The sequence below is a fragment of the Aplidium turbinatum genome, chromosome 3 (assembly GCF_918807975.1).
Source record: "Aplidium turbinatum chromosome 3, kaAplTurb1.1, whole genome shotgun sequence".
Taxonomy (NCBI): domain Eukaryota; kingdom Metazoa; phylum Chordata; class Ascidiacea; order Aplousobranchia; family Polyclinidae; genus Aplidium; species Aplidium turbinatum.
Window position 1 is genome coordinate 29,220,694 of NC_137474.1, and position 25,680 is coordinate 29,246,373.

Below are 25,680 nucleotides of genomic sequence, written 5' to 3' on the forward strand. Positions count from 1 at the left end.
GTCGCCTTGATGATCTACCTCGTTGCACCAGCAACACAGCGGAGTCCTGGTTCGCAGTTAGTCTTCTTCAGTCTGGACACAGACGTTCTTGTCCTTACTGTTGCAAACTGCGACCAACTCTGCAAACACTCGTCCATTGCCATGCTATCAGGTACACTGGTGATCGCACCAATACGGAGAGCTCTAGGACAAGAGAAGGCGAAAGCATTGCCCGTTTTCCATACTTTCAATGGAGCTGATAATGTTGGCAGATTTTCAGGATTGGATAAAGCCAAGTGGTTCCAACAGTACTTGAAGGCAGGAATAGAAACAATCAGTGCACTAATACAGTTACCTGAGGACAGCACACTATCTCAGAATATGAAAGAAATGCTGGACAATTTTGTCTGCACGATGTACTGCCCGAAAGGTGTCCACATAAATAACATTCCAGAACTGAGATGGCACCTGTTTTGCAAGAACTTGGTGGAGAATCAAAACTTGCCTCCAACAATTGGTGCATTAGAGGAGCAGGTTGAACGCGTGCAATTTCAGAGTCGTGTCTGGTGCCAAGCCACTGTCATGTGGCAACAGCTCCTTGATCCACAAGCCATTATTCAGCTAGACCGATGCCAATGCAAAACCAACTGCTCAACTCAGAGATGTTCGTGTTGAAGGAACAACTTGACCTGCACCGCACCGACTTGTGCCTGTGTGGGACAGACTGCTAAAATGACGTTGACTGTAATGCTGGAAATAAGACTCAGGACAGCTGTTGGAAAATTGAATTGTTTTTTGTTTGTTCAAAATATGACAGTGGCGTGAAGGCTTGTTTCTAATGAATTCCTTAGTCAACATAACTTAGCACTAACATGTTGAATGAAGTTTATATCTCAACTAGTAAGTAGTAATGTAACAAAATATAATTTTGGTGGCCATTTTGAAAACCAATATGGCGGATAATTGCAAAGTGGTTAACGCTAGGTGTCTAAGTATGCTTCTAATGGATTTCTTGACCCTTAAAACATAGAATTAGCCTGCTTGATAAAGTTTGTAAGTTTATTTTGAGCCGAGATATATCAAAACATATATTTTGCGGCGGCCATTTTTAAAATCCAAAATGGCGGCCATGCGAACATCTCTGCAAATGTAATCAACGTTTTTCGGATTCTTCATGATCTAAGCTTTCCGAAAATGTATAGATTTGCTAATCTCCAAAAATTTTGAACGAAACTCTTTTTTTGGACATATTGAACCTGACTATAAGTAGGACGTGAAAAACTGCAGCAAAAGCACAATAGCTTTCTTTCCAACGCAAGGATATTCATTTTGAATTTTTATCCAGAACTCGTCAAAAGGCATCTGCTTGTACATAAGCTTAAAATTTCCATCGTTACAAATTTCAATTAATTATTCTTTTTCTTTAAGATTCAAAACAATATGAGAGTCCAGTAAAAATGTATTTCGTACCCATGCGTAATTTTCCGTGGACAAACTGGGAAAATACTTCTCAATTTTTTCTTCCAATGATTTTAGGTGCTGAGTTATTTATGAGACAACTTCTTTGTTTTTCATTTCAGAGAAATGTGGAAGCATGTCAAAGTTTCTGTTCTCCACTTTTAAGGACCACATTTGCAATTTTTCTTGCAGTGCTTTCATTTTATCGGTTGAAGTTAAGAGAGTTTCATTTTTGCCCTGCAATTTCGCATTCACGTTACTTAAATGGTCGACGATATCTACTAAATACGCTAATTTGGAGACCCAATTGTAATTGCAAAGCAATTCACAAAATTCCTCTAGCTTTTCAAGGCTGAAAAATAAGAGCATTTCATCCTTCAACTCACATACTAGGGTGAGGCTGATGCCCCTATGACTCCCAATTTTTCTGGCCCTTTCAACAAATGTTCTATATCATATAAATAGTAAAAATCCAAAGTTTCAGAAAAATTGGTTGACCCCTTGGGGTGCCAGTTTTATGTTCAAATTCCTGCAGTGGTGTGCTGTGCATACCCTCCAGCTTCGTATAGCAAAATCTAAAGAAATTGCCATTTTTAGCAATGTTAAGTCAATTTTGGATCTACTCAACAGGCCATGAATATGATCAATTGATCAAGGTGAGGTAATGGTCATACCGCTTGTAAATACATGTGAATTGGAGGCATTGCTTTGAGGGAGGCTATCTGCCATCAGCATGGCAGAACAACAAGGCAGCAACATATGCTATATATAAGGCTAATGTACTAATGTGGTCAACGATTTGCTGTAGGTTCTCAATTCATTTCAGTTCAGCCTACAGAAACATAGAACATGGAACTATGTACTATGGCGATACTATGAACTATGTACAGAAGTGCATGCAGTGCAGTGGTGTACTGCTTTCACTGATGATATACAAGCATTGCATCCAGGTGGAGCATGAAATAAAAGAGAAGCTGTCAAAAAAGTTTCTAATCAAATGGTTAGATCATATTCACTTGCAAACATAAACGCAATTACCTAAAAGAAGATGGATGGAAAAATTGTTAATTTTTACGACTAAGATTTAAAAAAGTTGCAAAAGATAAATGCCACTGATCGTGATCACAATACAGCAATAATAAATTTTCAGAATGTTTTAAGCAAAACTTTGCCAATTTGGCTTAAAAACATATTCAAGTTGCTTAAGGAGGAAGAAGATGTCAAATTTTTAGAAAATATGATGACAAACGGGATTGCCACATTTGCAGGTCGAGACATGGTAACAATAGAAAAAACAAAAACAAAAATAGAACCGAGCAGCACTCTGTAGAATTAGCTAAAAAGGAAGAAAACTGGAAAAAGTTAGACAATTCATAGACACAACACTTGATGAAACAGCAGACTTTTCATCTGATAATGTCTCTGAAACTGAAGCTATTTTGCCAACATCTTACAAAAGGTGTCATCGTCAAAGATGGCACAACGATTCGGGTGCCTTATGATATCCTCAAATACCCTTCGATAGTTGGGTGTTGTTTGAGGAACAAAATTAGCCCTGTGGCCGCTTCCATAATGATAAGGGAATTTATCACTGCGTGTGGTGGAGATATGTCAAAGGTGAACCTTAATTATACACACTACACAGGCACTGAGGTATCGCACCAAAACAGCTAAAGAAACTGCCAGTGCCATTAAAGAAAAGTGGCAACCTCCGTTACCTGGGACTAGATCCCTACATTGGGATAGAAAGCTGATGTCCAGCCTCAATTTAAAGGTCATTGATGAAAGGCTGCTACCTGTCCTTGTTTCTGGTCCGAGTGGCGTTAAACTACTAGGAATGCCTAAGTCGCCTGCTAGCTCATCAGAACCTATAGGAGAATTGATCAGTACTGCAACAGAAAAGCTACTTGATGATTGGAACTGCAAAGCATCGGTGGGAGCTATGGTGTTTGATACCACCAGCTCCAATACTGGCCACATCACAGCTAGCTGTATTGCCATCCAAAATAAGTTAAATAAATCGTTATTTTGGCATGAATGCAGACATAACGCAGGTGAATAAATTGTCGGCCGGGTGTTTAATCACCTGCGAATAGAATCATCAAAATCTCCTGATGTTATGATATTTTAAAGATTCAAAGAAAACTTCAACAACTAGTCGTATAGTGGTTTAAACAAAATTTAGACAAAATTAGACAAAAAGTGGTTTAGACAAAATTTCATTTTCCTATATCGATGATGCTCAGTGCTCACCCTGAACTTGATATATACAGTACAAATAAGAGCTGATGATAGTAATGAAAGCTATCTCACATTCCAAGAAAACACCAAGAGATGATTACAAAGAGTTAATTGAGCTCACAGCCTTCTACCTACAAACAGACATCTCCGATGTACACAAAAAGTCCAGGTTCTTGAGCTGTGGGGCAATGCATAAAACCAGATGGATGGCAAAATTGATTTATGCTATTAAAATGCCACTTTTATCCGAAGAAATTCTTGCCCTTCCAAAGAGTCCTACTATTTGTACCCCAAAACAACTGTAGAAAATTCAACGTTTTGTAAAATTTGTTGTGTTTTTTCATGTTAAAGAAATTGATGAAGAAATTGCAGAGTCAGCTTTATTTGCTTTCAAAAAACATCTTTAGTATCTGACAGCAGAATCTTTCCTGTGATCTTGTTCAGTGACAAAGCAAATGAAAATGACAAGCAAAGCTACAGAACTGCTGTCTTTTGAAAAAGCATCAAAACCCTTAAAAAGATACAGCATTGGGTTTGGAAAACCACAGTTTCCTGATATTTGCACTTTCACCTACTCAATTACATACAAGGATTGGTTCGAACGAGACTCTTGGTCTTTCTTTGAATTGCTGAACATTAACACAGAGTTTTTGTATAAGCCTGTCTGCTCGTGGAAAACGGTCTTAAAACGGATATCAATTTTTTTAATGCCAAATATGTTATCAAATCTCTGCTGGTTACCAACGATTGTTCAAAAAGAGGTGTTAAGCTCACAAGTGATTTTATCGGTGGATATAGGCTGGAAGAAAACTTTCAAAACGTGCTGCAAGTTGTGGAACATGAGCAGAACCAAATCTCTTTCTCTAACCAAAGAAAACGACTAAAATTGACTTCATAAATCATTCCTATTTTATCCTTGGGTCTTTTCAACAACATCAAACTGTGAAAAATGGTACTGACAATAAAGTTCCTTTTGGCAAAACAAATTTTTGATTGTATTACAAACGCACTTTATGTGGGTTTTTTTAACAAAAATGACATTTTTTTCAAATTTTTAGATCAAAACTGGCACCCTTAAATGCTAATTTTTTACATTTTTTTTTTAAATAGTGATTGTAGAGAGGCTGTAGAACATATATACAAAGGGCCGAATGACTAGCTCAAGTTTTTAATTTTAAAGGGGCACCAGCCTCACCCTATCACATACTCGTGACAATGCTTTTCCATGCGACAACCATCTTACTTAGAACAGCAACGAGTCAAAATCTCTTTCACGCTGTTTTTCCTGGGCAAGAAAACAAACGCTTGCCGCGGATTATCTACTTACCGCCAGCGACTTCCCCACTGAGCAATTCTCCAGAAAGGAGCAGGGAATAACTGCGAGACGCGAAACTTAATACGCACTGAAACTTGACTAGAAATAAATAAATTCCGCACTTAACGGGTTAAAGTTAATATAAAGAATGGACCGCAGTATAGCGATATCTCAATATCTTGCGGCACCCTTGAGCATTGCAATTGGCACCCCAGGGTGCCGCGGCACCCCGGTTGGGAATCACTGCGGCCTAGATGAAGACTTTATATTCACTTTTCACAATACGTATACGCTGCAAGTGTACAATGATTGTAAAGAAAGACTGCAACATCGTATGCCAATGAAATCTAGTTTCACCTGAGTATTTGCTATAATCCACTCTTTCATCTGTGATGTCATACTTAACCCAGAAAAACGATAAATCTGATGACCCATTTCAAGTGGATGTTGACAGACATCCTCATATCTGTGAATTCGAAATGCTGTTGTTGATAAATTCACGTAGTATCAGTTGATGGAATTTTTGAGTTAGAAAAAAAAACTCCAGTTTATGACGCCAGAGAGTTTTTGTTCTTCAACCCCTTCACTTTTGAAACTTTTACCCCTAACCCAACTGTTTCAATTCCAGCATCTGACATGCTGCTTGGAGTTGAATACGATTCTTGATGATCCCATCAGCCAAATGCGCGCCTTCAAAATATTAATTCTAGCTAACAAAATTTTATTATTTGAAGCTTTTTTTCGGACAACCCTAAACAAAACCCACGAGTAACCGTATAGGTATGAATACGATTCATTGTAATAAACTCTAGCCTAGGATTGAGAAGCTTTTTGGAAGCTTAGCTTAATCCTTGCAATTTTGAATATGGGCCCACTAGAAGTTTTTACCAAAGATGCAGATCTAGTTGCCAACGTTAATCGTCTGAAGTTTCCGATTGTTGTGGGAGTGAAGTTTTCTGAAGAGAAGGACTCCAACGAACATTGTTTATTGAGACGTAACACATACAAACCTGACTAATTTATACTTGTTTTTCATCCATTGATGTTTTTGTTTTGCATATTTCCAATTGTGATCGATTGAATTGCATGAATCAAAGGTGTGTTTTCCAAGCCCTGTGGTTCTTAATGATTTTCTTGAGGAGTACACTCCTCGTGGATCCCGCACAAGTTCAAGAATCTACAAGCATGAAATTATGTGAGCATCTTTGAAAAAATATGTGCAGACCTGCTTCACATTAGTAGCATTCACAATAGTTAGCATAAATTGACAGTCTGAGTTGTCTGTATACTTTGTGTAATTTTGGGCTACTTTTTATGCCATTATTCCCATACAAATATTGGACTAGATTTTGGCACGTGTCAGAAATTTTAGAGGCATTTAGCAACACCAATAATAGGGCAAGATTTACGTTTATAATAAAAAGCGTTTCACAATTGGTCGCCATCATATTAGGTTAGCTTGTAAACACGACAATCGCTACTAAATTGTTTGTTATATGGGAAGGGTGTGTATTTTGAACTCCTTTTAAAAATATAACCATAACCCAGTCAACCTCCGGTCAATGCGTATTATTTTTTTCACAGATACAGTTTGGGCACTTGAAAACCAGCTCAAAACACATAAGTCACATAAACAAAAAATGTAGAATAATTATTATGATAGATAAAGAAAAAGAAAAGTGGTCCAAACTACACACTTGGTGCGTACTTTGGACTATTGGGGTGTGTCATTGGAACCATAAAAAATAAATTCTGTTATTTGTAAATTTAATGACCAGCGATGGCGTAGTGTTACAATAAAAAACAATAATAAAACTTGGAGCCAGTAACATTAACACAATCTTTATGAGCCTAATCTTTGTACTTCGAATACTGAATCATGTCTTCATCATTTGTATCTCCACATGCTAGGCAGGTGTAAAAAGGACTTAATTCTTGGACATTTTTTGTGTTTTTGAAGAAGTTTTAGTTATAACATTTATTTAAAACTTATAATAAAATTAGGTTTAAACGATTAAAAAGCCGTTTATAAAACAAGTCCCTTGATTAAAAAGCCCTTTACAAATTATACAAAAAAGGTAAGTTGGCTAGTCCAAATTACACTGTGGTGCACTGCTAAAAATTACGGAATGGCCCGTTTCGGTGAGTCCGATCTCTTAACGGGGGATTTTTTCAATTTTTTTTTTTAAATTATTGGGTACCGTAGCCTAATTATCATTGTCGTTTTAGGGTTAGGGGTTAGGAGTTAGGGATTAGAGGTTAGGAACTCACCGAATAGTAGCAGACCCAAAAATTACAAGCCTGTGACTTCAGAATCTATACTTAGTCATACGTCTTGTGATTGATCACAACATCTCTTCATAATAATTCAAATATAATTGCAACACCACATAGCTAAGTCTTGAAAGCCATGCCTAGAACATGCGAAAGCTTAGCGACTGAATACTCAAAATGACATGAGCATACCTAAAACCAAAACTCTTAATCTCCTGACCACGTTTTAAAACCTAATGAACTAATTTTTTCACATCCGAGCTTTTATGTTGATTCTTTCAAGCTGTTCACAAATATTGAGAAAATGATTTTTATTTTTGAAGTGAGGGGTCCGGTCCAAGTGACATAGGCTACCTTTCCCTTACACAATATTACTACCACAACCATAAAAATTAATTGTCGAAAAAAAGCAGTTAAAAAGTATTTTTATTTTTGTCGCTTCTTCTAAAAATCGTTACTTGAACAATGAACATTTCAGTAGAATAATGAACTCAAGCATTTCAATATTATGCATTATGTAGTTAGGCGTACATATAAATTTCGATCGACAGTAAATGATCTATATTATATAAATTTGGAACAAGATCTATAGAAATTTCGAACTATAAGATCACACTAGAAGCAAATGATTACAAAATATCAATTTAATAATAAACATAAGATTAAAAGTTACGTTTTAACTAATAAAATATGGAAGATTTTTGTAATGCAGTAGTCACTGCTTATCAAGTCCACTTCGGGACCAGACGACTTTGGGCTTATTAAGCGGGTAGGCCTATTAAACAGGGACGATTTTCTGCCACTTCTGTACCTTTAGTAATTTCAAACTTAAAAAAAATGGGCTTAATAAGCGGGTGGGCCTATTAACCGTGGGCTTGATAAACAGGAACTACTGTATAGTCCCAGGGGTATGCAAACCGTAGCCCATATTTGGCTCGCAAGCTTAAACTTTTTGTCTCACCCGCGAAAAAGTCCAGACTTTAAACAATGTGAAGCCACTAGACGATTTTTATTTATGTCTCAAGCTTGCAACGTTTAGTAAACATTGTTTTTTTGTTTGGCAACCTGACAAATTCAACCAATGTAAAATTAGGCTACTAGGCGTGAGGTAGCTGCGTGGTCATTTATTGGGTACATTCGTCATAATATAGAGAACAAGAGATATTGCCAGTGAACGCATGCACGATTGCAAACGGGCACTTGGCAGTAGGCTATAGGGTTGCCAGATTGAGCGCATTCACGCCCAATTGGGCTACTTTTTTTTGAAATACAATATAACCTTTTATGTTAAAAATTGTATCATGTTAAGGATTTTTACCTGATTCGTAGTGATTTCATTGATGAGCAGCGTTTTAGTAGGCCTCGGTCAGGCAGGGTTACCAATTTGGTATAAAGATGCTAATTTTCAAAAATGTGAAAGTATAGACTTTAATACCTGGAAACATAAGTGAAAGGTAAGGATCACCCTGAATTTAATTGTTGGGTGGTTTCTGGCAATTAATAAATGTGCACATGCAGGTATTCAGTTCTCTTTGATGTGCAGCTTGTGCTATGTTGTATAAACTATTTAAGTATTTTTTGTGTTTAAGTACTTGTTTGTAGTTATTTTAACAAACAGTTGAGTGAACGCATGGTTGCCAATCTGTCAAAAAGATGTGAAAAGCTGGAAAAACACTTATAATTTAGGAATGATGATCAAGCATTCCGGAAGAATTTTGTATAATAGCCTATCTCTTTGCTTGGGCTCTATTTTAGAACCTCAAAAAAAACTTGGGCTACTTTTTGCATGAGCTTGGGATCTTTTTACATTAACCTCTAGCAACCCTAGTAGGCTGGCAGTAGTATTGTTCCTTTCAAGGATATACTGTAGCTTAGTTATGACAATGCTGATGGTACATTACCGCACTTTGCCTACGTTGAGGCTACTTATGTATTTTGCGTAATGTTGTGGAGCACAGGTGTGGCCAGCGGACCAAGCTGGTTATGTGTTATCCGCCCAGCAATGCCACAAGTTTGCACACCCCTGGTTTCGTCATTAAAAAGGTAGCTGGTTACATATCTTACATTCAAAACCACCATTTTCTACCTTCATATCCATAGAAAGATCTTCCAGCAATGGCCTCAAGTTTTCGATGTTACAGAGTCGTATAACTTTGATGACAACAATATCTGCTTGACTGCAAATTTGAGAAGCCTGCTTCAAACTTACAGGCTTGCAATAGTGGCAATTAGTGATGTTTTTATTTTCACAAAATTCTCGTGTGCACAAGGCTTTCGTTTTAGTCCTGTGATAAAAACGCTATTAAGAAAATAACGGGTTAACTTGCTTGATAAAAACTCATAATGTCATCACGACGTAAAATAAACAAGTAAAAATGTAACTTAACGATTAAAACCGGCAGTCGGCAATTTTGAACATTTGTTCTTCGATTTACTTTTATTGCTCTCAGTGATAATATTCACAGGGTCCGCCCGTGTTCTCTGTTTGATTCGTAAAACGCTTAATTGTGGTACACGTTTCTTTGTTGTTGTTATTACTACTGTCGTGAACTAAACGGCAGGAGTTTCTACTGTACAATGCAAATTACACGACGACGACGTCACAAAAACAATGAAGAAGCAACAATGCAACGTAACGAGTATGACATGAAGCCTTTGTTGAATGATTTTGTATAATTAAAATTCGTCTCGGTGCTACTGTAGGGTTTTTGCTTATCTGAATGCTGGCTTTTTATTTAAAGGATAATTTAAGCTTTCTGTCTTTTGGTTATGGAAAGACTCTAAGTTTCTAATTAAAAAAAGGATAATTTAGGCTTTCTGTCTGTCTTGGGATATGATTTCCTACAAAAATTTAACAAGTAAAATGGAATATTAGACATATTTTATTAATAATCAAAGTTACAAATTTTACTATTCGGGGAATTGAAAAAAATGTCTAACCAATTTAGTTTGTTGAGACGGGTGTTAGATGAGCGACATTCTCCTGTCGTGAATTTAACCTTCTCGTTCTGGTGTTCAGTCCGTTCGCTGTGCAAGTCTATTTCTGAGTGTGAACCTTTTTCAATTCCCCGCTTACTCCATAATATACCGTTAGAGCCTTTTTATCAATAATAGCTATCCTGAGAGTCAAGGGAAGCGATACCGGTTACATAGTCATGTCCAGGGCTGGATTTCAGCCGGAGCGGTCCGGAGCACCGCTCCGGAAGCTCAATCAAAAAACTGACTTCTCCGGAATGGCGTTCCGGAAGCTCAAATATTTTATACTCTTATTATGCTTTGCCCTGTTCAGTAAAAGTGTATCTATAATTCTTAATGAGTCGAACACGTTAAATCGGGTATTTACTCTGATAATAATATAGCTTTGTACCAGTCTTGACGGAAGCGAATCTGTGAATGTATTTGTCTTGTTGAGCTCGCTATTCTTACGGCGAATGGCATCTATGATTCCCTGAAGAGCTGCCTAAAGTCATATGGCATGTCTACAACATTTTTATCTTCTTGTTTGATTGGTGTTGTATGTGATGGCGCGGCTGTGATGATAGGTCGCAAAAATGGTGTAGCAAAATGGCTTCGTGATTAATTTTCCAGACATTGTGGTGTGGTATTGTACAACCATAGATTGAAACTATCGGTTCGTCATGCTGTAAAATCAGTCAGTAATTTGAATCGATTTCGATCTTTTATGGACAAACGCTATAGCCTTTACCACGCTTCTCCTAACAATAGCAGGGAATTGGGTGAATGTGCTGCGGCTGTTGAAGTGCAGTTGTCGAAAATCGGAAGGGTAGGCTTACTGGACACACGTTGGGTAGCCTCGAGTTTCCGCACAGTTAGTGCCGTCTGGAATGATTTCCCAGCACTTGTCAAATTTTTCAAAAAGGTGGCTGTTAGCGACACAAGAGATTCTCAGGAACATGCGAAATATCAAGGATTCTTGTCGAAGATAACATACACGGATTTCTTGTTGGACTTGGCTTTGATGTACGAATACTCGCAAGAATTATCCGAAATAGCCTAAGCATTGAACTGTAAAACAGAGCATGTAGGCTACTATTTGAGATGCAGATAACAAAGTTAATAATCTTGCAAAATTATTTGAAACACGAAGGAACAAACCCGGACGACATTATGGTATTGCTAAGGATGCTGAAGAAAACTTAGAGTTAAAAGGTGTAGAATTACATGTAAACAATTGCAGAAATAGCGCGCTAATCAATCCCCGCATCTTCTACACTGTAAATCAAAAAGTGTAGTTTTAACCACTTCTAGGGGTGGTCTAAAAATTCTACTTCTACTTTTTCATTCCCACCCCATAGCCTATTGGGAAAATGGTGATTTCCACCCCACAGAGAAGGGCGTATAACCACTTCGAAATTCCATCCAAGATCGCTTGTTGAATTCTACAGACTTGTCATTTATTAACAGCTGAAAAATACTTGATTCAACTATTTGGCCAGAGGACACAGTAATAAAATGACACACGGAGAAAACGAAATCATTGAAGTGGCAAAGAGATTGCGCTTAGATGAACGCGAAGCTGCTGTGAGAGGACTTCGTGAATGTATAACTACGAAAAGAAGATCCCAAAGTCTTCAAAATTTGATAACGTCACTATAATCCCTTCCAATTTCATCGAGCGAGTGTGAGCGCGGATTTTCACAAATGAACCTCATACTGACATCTAACCGTGCTTCTCTACACACTGTAACTGTTTCAAGTTTACTCTTTATACGAATGATCCGTCTTCCACTGAGAAATTTTTAACCAGCGAAGTATGTTGGATCCTGATTACGCCATGGACGTAACCCGGCAATTGAGACCCGAAGTCGCCAGAGATTTCATGATTTTGAATACGATAAGTGTCTTAAAAATTGTAGGCTATAACTTGAAAAATCAAAAGTGGAAAAAACTAAAAACAAATTTTTTTCTTTTTTTTTCTAGGCTATAACTTGTATTTTTTGTATTATTGTTTCACTAAAATATGAATATTTGCATTGAACAACGCTATACCATCTATGGGTCTGCTACTATTCGGCGAATCCGATTCGGCGAGTCCGATTCGGCTAATCTGATTCGGCAAGTCCCCTATTCGGCGAGAGCCTTTTTCGGCGAGTGCCCTATTCGGCGAGTTTTTGAAATTTTATGTTTGAAAGGGAATTATCGGGTACCGTAGCCTAATTATAATTGCCGTTTTTACATCGTTAAACGTTGAAATCGTGCAGAAAGGAATAAAAATAAAATGTTTGAACTATTAAATTAAAATTCGTTACGTCAGTTCAGTTGTTTTTATTTCTGACTATCATGTGAAAAACAATACACGTCAACATAGCAAAGGTAGAAGCGACAAAACGCGAACGTTAAAACATGCTTGAATTCGTCATGTCAGTTCAGTTGTTTTTATTTTTGATCATGTTATCAAAAACAATTTACGTCAACATAGCAAAGGTGTAGAAAAAGGTAGAAGCGACAAAACGCGAACGTTAAAACGTGCTTGTGACCGAAGTAAGTTATTGAGTTGAAAGAAATTTGGCACAGTCGCAACACCTTTAGAAAAATTTACAAAATGAAGGGAAAATAAAAAAAGAAAATGTTACAAAAAAAAATCATGTTTAATGTTTATAAGTTAGTACTTTTGAATAGTTAAAATGATTAGTTTGGATCAACAAAAGCTTGGATTGAAAGGAAATTATCGGGCACCGTAGCCTAGTTATCCCAACCAGCAGAAATTGCCGTTTTAACATCGTTTTAACGATGCTAAACGTTGAAATCGTGTAGAAAAGAGAACTTTGCTGACTAGGATACGTTGAAACTGGGAAACATTCACAGAAGCCCTTCGATTTGTTCCAAGAACCCATTTAGCCTAACAGTTCATTTGTACATTGATTCAACGTCTGAATACATTATCTTAAAAATGCATAATCTTAAAAATGCAACGTATCGAAGGGTTACTGTGAATGTTTCTCAGTTTCAACGCAGGCCTTAAAACTCGTGTTTTTTTCCGGCAGCCATCGTGGCCTACCGAGAGCTCCTTCTCGGCGACCAAATCTGCATGCTTGGAGGCCAAAATACAATAACGATAGCACAAGTAAATAGCATTAAACTTGCAACAATGTTAAAATAATCACTTAGCGTTGTTGAAGTCTGGGCGACGTCCTGCAATAGAATCGTTGTACCACGCATTAAATGCTCTATCGGGATTGTAATCCGGTATTGCGGGACCATTTAACGACCCTAAATTGTTTTAACTGCTCGCAGCTCAGTAAATTGTTTCAACTGCATACCGCCTTTCATAAAACCTGACCATTTATATCGTTATGATGTCACCATTGAGGGTGTGAAGTTACTAACCCAAAGCGGGGACATTTCTCAATTATGAAGGCACGTGTTTTACCCAGGGATGTCAACTAACAAAGTTCTCCTTTTTAACAACGATTTAATGTCCGACAACATTGAATCGATATAAAAACGACAATATCGCCAGCCGATGTAAATTAGCACTTCGGATTAACACTTCGTTAAAATAAACATTCGGGAATTGCAAACAAGACTTCCAGCGCTGGTGCTCGCAGCTGAATATATTCAATACAACAGTAGTGATTCTGACGCGCTGACCTAATTCTGCGTCACTCTTTGATACTACATATTTTCGACATTTAATCCACGATCATTCTATTGCGAAATTAAATAATTGAGAAACCGGCGGCCGAACTTGGCCGACGGAGGAGGTAGCACAGGCGGTCATTCAAGCACTACTTAGCGGCCATGGCCGCCGGCTGCTTTAAGGCTTGCAACGTATCCTAGTCATCAAAGTTCTCTTTTCTACACGATTTCAACGTTTAGCGACGTTAAAACGATAGGCCACACATTTGGTTAGCCTTTTCATTCTGTTACTACAATGTAAAAATGAACTGTTAGGCTAACTGGGTTCTTGGAACAAATTTTTGCTGGTAGGGATAACTAGGCTACGGTGCCCGATAATTTCCTTTCAATCCAAGCTGTAGGCCACACATTTGTTGATCCAAACTAATCATTTCAACTATTCAAAAGTACTAACTTGTAGACATTAAACATGATTTTTTTTTGTAACATTTTCTTTTTTTTATTTTCTCTTCACATCTTAAATTTTTCTGAAGGTGTTGCAACCGTGTCAAATTTCTTTCAACTCAATAACTTACTTCGGTCACAAGCACGTTTTAACGTTCGCGTTTTGTCGCTTCTAGCTTAAAAACAACTGAACGGACATGACGAATTCAACCACGTTTTAGCGTTCACGTTTTGTCGCTTCTACCTTTGCTATGTTGACGTGTATTGTTTTTGATATGATGGTCAGAAATAAAAACAACTGAACTGATCTGACGAATTTTAATTTAATAGTTTAAACATTTAATTTTTATTCCTTTCTGCACGTTCAGCGACGTTAAAACGATGTGAAAACAGTTAGGCTACGATACCCGATAATTCCCTTTCAAAAATAAAATTTCAAAAACTCGCCGAATAGGGAACTCGCCGAATCGGACTAGCCGAATCGGATTAGCCGAATCGGACTCGCCGAAACAGGCCATTCCGACCATCTATAGACCATGATACTTACTTTAGCAACGTTTTAGGTACATCAAGTGTGTTGTTTCAAAGTCTTATAAAGATATATTTCTGAATTTCTTCTACATTTGCATTAAACAACGCTATACCATCTATAGACCATGATACTTACTTTATAGCAACGTTTTAGGTAGCCTACACCAAGTGTGTTGTTTTAAAGTCTTATAAAGACATATTTCTGAATTTCTTCTACGGCACCTAGCGCATTTGGAAAGTAAAAAACTAGCACTCCGGAAGCTAATCTTCTGGAAATCCACCACTGGTCATGTCGCATTAGAAACAGTGACGTGCGGTGAGGTTCCTAGATGGTGAGGCACTACTTTTTTCAAGTAACTTTTACAATAAAATTTTTTAACAACAAAAACGGTGTCATAACTTACTAATCAAAAAAATTAGCAGCATGCTTTCACATTTATTAAAAATAAAATCCATGCGCCTATCCTTTTGGACTAAAACATCTGTGACTTTGTTGTAGAGACCCTTCTTTACTCCAAACATTATCACTAGATATTGAAAATAAGAGACGGGAAAGCAGAAAAGGCAATTTTTAAAGCATAGCCACACAGCCACTTCTTTTTTGAGTACCAATCTCTTTGAAAGTTGCAAGTTATTTTTTTTTTGTTCAGTCGTCTGATGCAAACCTTATAAATTTGGAACAGGTCTTCCTTTATTTATGACTTCAACTTTAGATTGAAAGTTTAGTTTTTAAAAATCTCTCAGATTTGATACTAAATCTTCCTCCATTTTATTTACATTTTATAAGAAACAATCCTTTATGCTGCAAGAAGTCACATACCACGTAGGCTCGCGGGCACTTCAGCTTGACGAAAAAGGTTTCATAGCTGTGACGTCACATTTGAGGCGTGCCTCAAATCGTAGCTAAATCGTTCCTGATGATTTCTGGCGACTTTGCGAAAGAAAACGGCACGCATAGTGGCACAGTGTATGGAAGTTTTCTGATCTGAAGTGAGGCAAAGCTGGCGTTGCCTCTCCTTGCGTATTTCAACGATTTTGACCACATGAACGCTCGATAGGAATATCGCCACAGAAACAGAAACAAATTAAAGCACAGTTTGGGTGTAGAAACGTAAAATTTGGGGGAAAGGGGGCACGACTACAGCAATTCACACAAACTAAAGGACCTAAAAACGTGCAATATTTACTACTTTTTAACAAAAAATATTTATTCTGTGATAACCATTTCTTTGATATAACTTTTGCTTTGCCAGATGTTGGCAGGTGAGGCACTGCCTCACCTGCCTCCCCTGAGTGCACGTCCTTGATTAGAAATACAGATGTGTTGAGCTAAATTCCGTGTGAGTGACATTGGTTGAACAGGAAGCGTGACCTAAGTTTCGTGAGAACAGAACTTAGGTTTTGAATTTGCAGCGTTGAAATGCATTTTGCAATTCTGATAAGTTTCGGTTAAATGTTAAAATATAAATTTGTTGGTTAAAAACATGGTACATGTTACACTACTACCGTATTTTACGGACCATAAGGCGCACCGGACTATAAGGCGCACTGTCAATAAATTGCTTTGATTAGTTTTTTGTTCATACATAAGGCGCACCGGACTATAAGGCGCACCGGATCATAAGGCGCACCGGACCATATATAATAGTATATCGGTACTGGTTTTGAGTGTAGGCAATAAAGCACTACCGCACTTGATCCATACATAAGGCGCATCGGACCATAAGGCGCACGATCAATTTATGAGGAAAAAAAAAGAATTTAAAGTGCGCCTTATGGTCCGTAAAATACGGTACGTAGTCTTGCAACACTTTAATACTAACAATATTGGTATCGGCAAAAATAAGGGTATCTTCAAAATATTAGTATTGATACATCTCTGCTAAACATTACCTGAAACAGAAATTTTGTTTGTAGCATTCCCTCCGAAGACGAGCCTGAATGGTTTTGTTGTGCAAGGTACCTAGTTTTTTCGAAAACTGGTGTGGACTTTGCATTTTGCACTTAAATAGGTTTCTTAAATGAGCAACTTGCCGCCGTTCGTTCGATCCTTCTGTACATCCATCGTCGAACTGGAAGAGTGGTTCGAAGATGTAGAACGTGTCATTTCTTTGGTTAAAATATTGACCAACGAAACTCGATCCCGATCGATGGTAAGTCACGATGAGTAACGCTGCCAATGTATTAGAAATAACTGAACTCAAAACAACTAAATTACTGCTAAAAAATCTAGATGTTTGAAAGAATACAAACGCAAAATACAACACAAAAATCGATGATGCAATTTTCGAAAGGGTAGTTGCACAGCAAACATGTAGGCTACTTTGTATAAATTTCATAATGTTGGTCGCACTTTTGACATGCCTAATTATGACATGTCACAACTGCATAGTACAATAGTACATAGTCTATTACCAGGGCCGTGGAGTCGGAGAGATTGTGGCGTGATCGGAGTCGGGGTCGTTTAAAAATGGCCAACATCGGCTTGATACCAAATTGAATACTGAACAGTTTGAAACCGATACACATTAACAGGTAGGCCTACAAGCAGTGGTGTACGCAGGATTTTCTCAAATGGGGGGAGAGGCATTTGAAATTTTTTTCGAATTGAAATGAAAACGAATGGAAAAACATTTATTAGCCAATAATAACCAGTGAGTCATACTGTGTAAAATTAGTATACCACACTCAGCTTGCATTGATAATATTTTTTTAGTTTGCAACAACTAGATTACTCACTTAGATAAATTTTGTATTGAAAACAAAAAAATGTGATGTAACACTGTTGACGTCGCATATATTAGCTGATGTTTTACGTAGAGGACGTAGTAAGCTTACTCAACCCAATAAACCACGCGTATTGACAGTGTGTTCAGTGGCGTACGCAGGATTTTGTTACTGGGGTAGAGAAGTACAGCGTTCGATATACAGTAACTTCATAGGCGCCGACTTTTCAAAAAACCTTGGGGGGCGAGAATGGTGATGACGTCATAACCATAACGCTATTTTACTCAATTAAAATAGTCTTTGATTAAGCTTAGTGTCTTATTTATATTGACACCTAGGTCGCAAACCGAATTTATTAGAACCGCTACTTGAAACGATTACCGTAGTTTTACGTATGCAGTATGCCTAGTCGTAAAAATGTTGATATTGTTAACTCATAGTTGGAAAACAAGCTGATTCATTTCCTTTTCGTGCGAGTGAATAAAAACGATCAAGAAAGTGAAGTTATCGAAATAAAACGCAAAGAATTGTGATCTCAATTCTTAAGCAGAGTGGAAACCAGCTATCAGTTTTATTAACCTCGTTTTGCTAATTCCTTACCTTCAAAGCGTTAACAACGGCGAAGTGTTTTCTCTTCTGTTTTTTATCGAAAGTCTTTATAGTCTTTTATCGAATACCCATTACTGTATATACTCGAGTATAGGTCGAGATGTTCGCAAGTGATTTTCACCTCAAAAAGACAGGTTCAACTTATACACGGGACAAGCTATTGTCTCCAGCTCCACAGTTTTTAAAATTAACGCATTTTTGCTGCGACAAAATCATTGCCGACGTAGATTATGGAATGTGAAATGGCGTCGTCTGAAGCAAAAGTTTCGAATACGTTTATTGCAGTGATTCAAACTTAATTTTCAAATTTAATGATTTCTTGTCAATTCTAAACTTCATGCACTTGTTGAGCAATATGCAAAGCTCACGAGAGAAAACAGCAGAAAGAGCTGTTTTAAGAGATCAATTTTTTTATTTTTGCGTACGTAGGATATAATCGTTCTTATTACGTAACATTCCATGATCGTTGAAGTCGATGTCAAACCTTAGAGGCCGCATAAAACAATGATGTCAGGTTAGCTAGGTGATAATAGCGGTAAGAGACGTCGTTAATGCAGGCAATATCTGCGAGACTGCGACCAAGACCATTAAACACCTTTTTTATCGGTTTTCAATTTAATTCTCACACATTGCGAACAAAACAATGCGTTCTGTTGAATTATAATTGATCTCACAGCGGGAAGACCTCGTTGAAAATAGCGCCTCTAATTTGGCTAGTTTACTTAATATTGCGTGAATACTTACGTAACTATTCCTTATTTCACCAGCGTAAGTTACTATACGATATATAATACTTTGAAATTTCCTCACCGTATGTCAATTCCAATACTTAGATGAACCATTGAATGACAGCATCGGGAATAAGCTATTCGACTTAAACACAGGAGAAGGGAATACGGATGACAGTTTTGAAAAATGCATTTTTTCTTTAAGCTGTATTCACGTAATTGTTTGTTGTGTCGTAGTTTCAACTCGATAAAGTTTGCTAAAATCAATTTCATGTTTGAAGTCACAAAATATCTAACGGACGTTTGGATAATTCGTGAAATGAGAATAAACATTAAACTTCGCATTCGCTTTTTCGCTACTACGCGTTTTGACTTTGAAGTTGCTCCTCACGCGCGGGAAGATAGGCCTAAGCAGAGTGTGACTGTGAGCACGCGTGCCGTGCGCATCTCAGTAGTAATTCACGTTCCAGAGAAAGCCATGCGATCAGCTCCTGTTTTGCGGGCAAGAACAACGTAAGCTGTTTTTCGCTTTCGGCATTATTTAAGTCCGTTTAAATGATCTAAATCTCTTTCGCGAAGTATTGTTTCTTTGAAACACCAATTGTATCAGCTTTTTTTGTTGCCCCTCAATCATAAATTTACTGGGGGCGCCGCCCCCCGGAAGTCGGCGCGTATGAGTAACTTGACATTTTTTTTATCAAGAGTAGCCTAATGCTAAATATACTTATAGTCTGACGTGATTTTATTGTCTGACCAAGGCTTAAGGTAGCCGAGGCCATTTGTTGGTAAAATATAAACTTTCACGGTCTTTTCTTATGTCACTGTACTTTTGTATTGAGTTATTAGAAATGTAAATATGAAAGTAGTAGGCTTAAACGGATAAGTAAATACTGTAATAGTTCGATTACCAAGCAATATCCTAAGATTAAAGTACAGATCGAACCTCTCTGTGAAAGTTTTAATGTCGAATGCAATTTATTACGGTACTTTAAACAAAAATTATCCCACTGTGGCTTTTTCTTCAAGTATAAAGAGATTGATCCGTTAGATGTCGCCAAGGCTACAACGTGCTGTGCAGATGCTTTGAAACAACACCATCATGACAACGGAAACCCGGCGGCAGGACGACAAAGAAACCGCAAAAGGCAATCATCAAAAGGAAGGAAATGGCAATCGGAACACAAGGTTTAAACGTCAAAAACGCCAAAGCACTTTGAACATATATGTGCAACAAAAAAGAAGGCCTACCCTACAGGGCAGTGTGAGTACCATTTCGCCCCCTTCTCACTCCCTCCGAAACTCACTGAGTGGGCCTCTACTTTTTAGTAAAGGTGCCTAAAATGTTTTTCAAACCATAGATTGTGAATTCAGATCAAAAACATCAGACTGACTACATAAAGCAATGGTAGTTAATTGTGAAATTCAGACAAACCCAAGGAAATTACCAGTAATATTTGATATAAGAAAACTACCGTTTACTGTCCTGTAAGCTGAGAAAACTTTTTCTCTCAACATTGAGAACATTCCAAGTCTGACTAGTTAGATTGCTGGAAAATGAAGACTTCCGTTTCTTCGACTTGTTGTTTTTCTTGAGTCATTGCAAACAAACTGTATATTTATTCAGAAATGTCTGCATATAAGCAGGCACTAACCGATCAATGCAATTATTAATATTCAATTGAACACTGAGAATATGTTTTTATAATCTTTGTAATACATGTAATGAGTTTTTAAATTGTAACGTTGTTATTACGGGTTCAAACGTAGTTGCACTGATGAGAATTTATTATTCGAAAACGCCTTATGCAACATTGCTTTGCACTCTGCAATGCCTGATGGTAATTTCTTGTAGGTTTCCGACAGGTGTTGAAGCACTGAAGCAGTGTCTGATCATGTGTTTCGTTTTTCTTTGTTTATTGCATTGATCGGTTAGTGCCTGCTGATATGCAGACATTTCTGAATAAATATACAGTTTGTTTGCAATGGCTCAAGAAAAACAACAAGTCGAAGAAACGGAAGTCTTCATTTTCCAGCAATCTAACTAGTCAGACTTGGAATTTTCTCAATGTTGAGAAAAAAAGTTTTCTCCGCCTACGCCCTACAGGACAGTAAACGGTAGTTTTCTTATATCAAATATAAAGCAATGAAATACGAGTAAATATGTAAATACACGTATTTATTGTAATACTGTAATGCAGTTATTGTAATATCGTAATACAGTGTATTATGCAAATACGTGTGCTTGAGAAATTCCCACTAGAATATGTTGCTCTTCAGAGATGTCTCAAGAGATTCTCTAAAGAAACCATGCTTGAAGCAACAGCAACATGGCATCGAAGTTGTTACCTTAGTGCAATCAATCAGGTATCCATAACAACGAGCCAGGGGTCGATTTCAAAATGCCATGTCAACAGGAAAATATGCTTCCAAAAAACGAGGACACCAACGAACAAGCTCAGAAATGGATGAGAGCACATCAGCTACAGCAGTACCATTCACTAGATCTGCAACAGAGCCTCTGTCAAAAGACCGGTGCTTCTGTCGGGGAGATGATGGACAGTTTCTCTACAAAGTCTAAATAGAGAATTCGGGGAGAACACTCAGGCAAGCTATCGAAATTACTCAGGATCCTGTTCTAATTATAAGGTTGAGTAATGCGATATCTCCAAGTGATGCCCATGCGATAGATGTGAATTGCCACAAGCTCTGCTGGACTCGGCATGTGTTTCATGTCTTCAGAGATGAAGCCAAAAACAAACAGAAGTCTGTCAACAATGTCACCAATGCAGACGGCGTGCTTGATCGAATTGATCAATCTAGGGATCCAGACAAGGAAGCTCACCTTCCCATGGATAACTTTGAGAAAACTTACATTTCCCTGCTAGGAGGCAAAGAAGAGGCAGAGAAACACAAACCGAAATCGACACGACAGTGGCTGAAGGATAAGACTCTTTCAGAGTTGCCAAATGTCAAAAAAGTGAGACAGAAAGGCAGAAGAAAGCCATCCGTTTTATACAACCCTGAAGCTTGTAAAGAAGAGATGGTTCACATGTCCATGATGCAAAGTTATGGCAGAGAAATGGACAAAACCAAGATGTTGTACAAGACAGCCAAACAAATACGAAGTAATCGGATATAACAAGCATTCTCCAAAGCTGGTGATAACTTCAGCGTCAAGCCACACCAGAAGCAATCGGAACATCACCTTTGAAGTGAACAATCACAAAGAAGCTGACTCCTTGATCTGCCTCGCAGCATCAGCATCACAGCAGGGTCCTGGTGCGCAGTTAGCCTTCTTCAGACCGGACACAGACGTTCTAGTCCTTGCTGTGGCAAACTACGACCAACTCTGCAAAAGCTCGTCCATTTCTAATTTTCTATGCTATCAGGTACACTGATGATCGCACCAATATGGAGAGCTCTAGGACAAGAGAAGGCGAAAGCATTACTGGTATTGTTGGTAGATTCTCAGGATTGGGTAAAACCGAGTGGTTTCAACAGTAGCCTACTTGAAGGCAGGAATGGAAACAATCAGTGCACTAATGCAGTTACCTGAGAACGGCATACTATCTCAGAATGTGAAAAAAGTGCTGGCCAGTTTTGTGTGCACGATCTACTGCCCGAAGGGTGTCCAACTGTCCACACAAACAATATTCCAAAACTGAGATGGCACCTGTTTTGCAAGAACTTGGCAGAGTCGTGTCTGGTGCCAAAGCCACTGTAATGAGGCAACAGCTCCTTGATCCACTTCGGCATGGCTACCATCAGGATGAAAGTGGGATTTCACACTGGTTTTTTTTTTCGGTCATTTATCGGTCATTGACCGACATTTTAGCAAAATGTCCAAAAAAAATATAGTCAATTCGGTCAAAATGTCTGAAAAAAAAACAACGTTTCTCAGCGAAACTTAATGTTGTAGCTAGTCAGGAAGTGCAAATTTTGGTTTGTATTAGCTACTTGAAAGGAAATATTTTCATCACAAAAATGACCAAAATAAATAAAAAAAATGACCGAATTTTTTCAAATCAATTCCGACAAATGACCGAAAAGTCTCAGCAAAAAAAAAAAACAGTCTATCACCACAAAGATTCTACCTGCACCACAAGCCATCATTCAGCTAGTCCGATGCTAATGCAAAACCAACTGTTGAACATCTATAAAAATAGTTGAACTAAGTTGAACATCCATAGCTCTAATATTTTTTTTAGTTAGGAAAGCGAACCTTTGTGCGACGTCCTTTGAACATCCAAACGACGCACTATCGCGTCGCGACGCACAGTTTGAAAATCACTGTAATACACAAGTATAAAACACAACCAATTTTTACATGCTGTAATTTATTAATCATGCTGCAAACTTGGAAACTTTCAGGAACCCCAAAAAAGCTCCATGAATCTCTGGTTGAGAACCGCTGTTCTAAAATATATATATAGCAGCCGTTTTATTATATGGATCACTAAATTTGATAGTACGTCGTCATCCTTTATCCATTTAGGGCCACAGCGTCTAACTAGCAACCGTACAGCATATGGCGTCCTTTTCTTTTGTTGTATGAAAAATAATAATTGGTAACAGTTATTTGTAGTGATACACCAGAGGCAAAATTTTGGCCGGAGGCCGGATGTTTTGGCTAGATGTCAATTACTGCCGGAGCTTATGGCCTTTGTTAATATCTATCTTTTAATCAATGTTTTAACCAAGCAGTTGTTGGCAGTAGCGTTGACAGGGAAGTCGGGGGCCATAATCATTCCAAGACGCTCGGGAACTTGGAGAAACCACCTCATATTCGTTTGATATGGTACGTTTTTCTAAGAAGTGTCTGAATTCCGGGCCTGAGAGACTCATTGATGCCGGGCAGAGCCAGTGAAGCCGTAAAAGTAGTGAAGCCAGATAGCCAGACACTATTAAAGAAGGTGCTTCATGGCAATGATTACGGTCCTTCAAAGAGGTTCATTCAGAAATAAACATGTGGGTAGAATTCAACATTGACTATGTTTTCTATCTAATATATTGAAGATTTTAGATTGACTTCCTTGAACCTTCTTGCATCACTACAATACCACAATGGTAGGCCTACATAAAATTAGGTTTATCCAAAGTCATGAGCTTGATCACAGCCACAACACACCTCCGACGCCACTATCACCTCCGGCCCGGTGTCACGGTTGAAAGAAGTGGACGGAGCCGGAGGTTGTTCCATCACTAGTAATTTGTTTAATGTTTATATTTACTTTTCATCAACGTACAAAAAATTTTAAACCTTAAAAAAAACTATGTTTCTGAATATAGTTAAAAGTATTTATCTCACATCAAACAATGATTTCGAACAGAACAATCAATACCATAATCACAGCACAAAGTTAGTTGAAAATATGTAATTAAGCCAGCTGCAAAATATATAATACCTTCAACATAAATTTCATGACGCTACAAACTTGCCATAGAAACAGGTTATAAAACGTGAAAAGTATGGTTTCACAAGATTAAGCATTTAACAACTTAATTAGGGACTCGTGTTACCTTTCCTTTTTTGTCTTGTAGTGGTTTGGAATGCATTCATTTCAAGTAAAGAAAAAGACGACCAAAGTGAAATTGAAAGTAAACCTATCATCAAGCAGAAACAAAACGCAAGTTGGATATTTGAAAGTTTCATTAACTTGTCGCATAAAATGACCTCTTTTAAGTTGATAATTCTAGTTCCTATAAAAGGAAAAACATGAAGCATAAGCTTTTACATTAAAAAACGCTTCTACTTCAACTAATCAATCACTGTCATGCTCGATTTTATTTGAAACTTGCTTAGGGGCTGTCCATAAAAGATGTCCACAGTCCAGGGGGGGAGGAGTGTTCCTGGGATGCGGACATCCTTTTTTACATAATACAACATCAAAATTATTTACCAATCATTTGACCCCACCTTCCCATACCAATTTCACAATCAGGTTCCGCGTCTAATCGCAAAACCGGGAGCATATCAGACACGCACAACTTAACAATGTAGTTGGCTAGGGATATTCATTTCAGAATACCGAATCCCTCAGAAACGGTTTCAAATTTTAACCAGATCCAAAATATGAAACCAGAATAAGATACCTTCAAATGTTTGCCGCTGCCGTGTCACGTTCTGGCTCTGATCACTCAACCTTTTTGTGCATAAATTTGATGATAAAGCTTTGGTAGAGAGTTTGCTTTGTTGAACCATAGAGAAATAAAACATAGTAACTTTAGCGGGCTTAACATACTTTATTTCACACAAAATATAACATAATTAAAATAAAATAAACTCAAACGTTTTCGACACGTACGTGTGTCCTCATCAGGAATTAAATCTGCAATACATAAAATGAAAAATGGTAAGATAAATTTGACTATGCACTGTAACTGTAACGACACTCTGGACTGAAAGCACAAACTGAACAAATGATACGAGAATGATTGCGAGTAAATTATGCAGTGTGCGAAGAATGATTGCGAAAAAATTTGATGAATGTGCGAAGTGAAAGGACAGTATTGCCGAAGTGAAAGGACACGTCACAAAAGGACACCACACGTCAAACACGCTTACAATGGGAATGTTGACTGACTAACAAGTCAAGAAAGAGAGTTTGTTTGTTTTGCATATCTTTATCCTGCATTGCGGGAAAGCGGATTTAAGCGCTATGCATCAGTGTACGCCTTCCGACGTACACCTGACCCACGCTGCAGGCGACGGCAATGTCTGTCTCCGGTTGTCTACTCTACTTATGACTTAAATTTGGTACTACCCATTACTCG

General features: G+C 37.8%; 1 protein-coding gene across 6 annotated transcripts in view; it reads right to left on the bottom strand.

The window, feature by feature from the left end:
• LOC145767062 (carbohydrate sulfotransferase 3-like) overlaps window positions 1-25,209 on the bottom strand; it is a 33,679-nt gene extending 8,470 nt beyond the window's left edge. For 2 of the 6 annotated variants that reach the window (XM_082578804.1, XM_082578802.1), the window contains exons 1-6: window positions 25,000-25,209; window positions 24,427-24,606; window positions 16,736-17,015; window positions 9,354-9,552; window positions 6,004-6,170; window positions 5,351-5,459 (exon numbers count right to left, since the gene is read on the bottom strand). In XM_082578804.1, coding sequence (XP_082434930.1) covers window positions 5,351-5,459; window positions 6,004-6,170; window positions 9,354-9,552; window positions 16,736-17,015; window positions 24,427-24,606; window positions 25,000-25,123 — 1,059 coding nt within the window. In that variant the 5' untranslated portion in view covers window positions 25,124-25,209. Of the gene's footprint in view, window positions 1-1,436; window positions 1,675-5,350; window positions 5,460-6,003; window positions 6,171-9,353; window positions 9,553-16,735; window positions 17,016-24,426; window positions 24,607-24,999 lie in introns of those variants that run through there. The other 4 variants (XM_082578805.1, XM_082578807.1, XM_082578803.1 and 1 more) reach the window with 4 other exon arrangements.
• Between the last annotated feature and the right edge of the window lie 471 nt (window positions 25,210-25,680).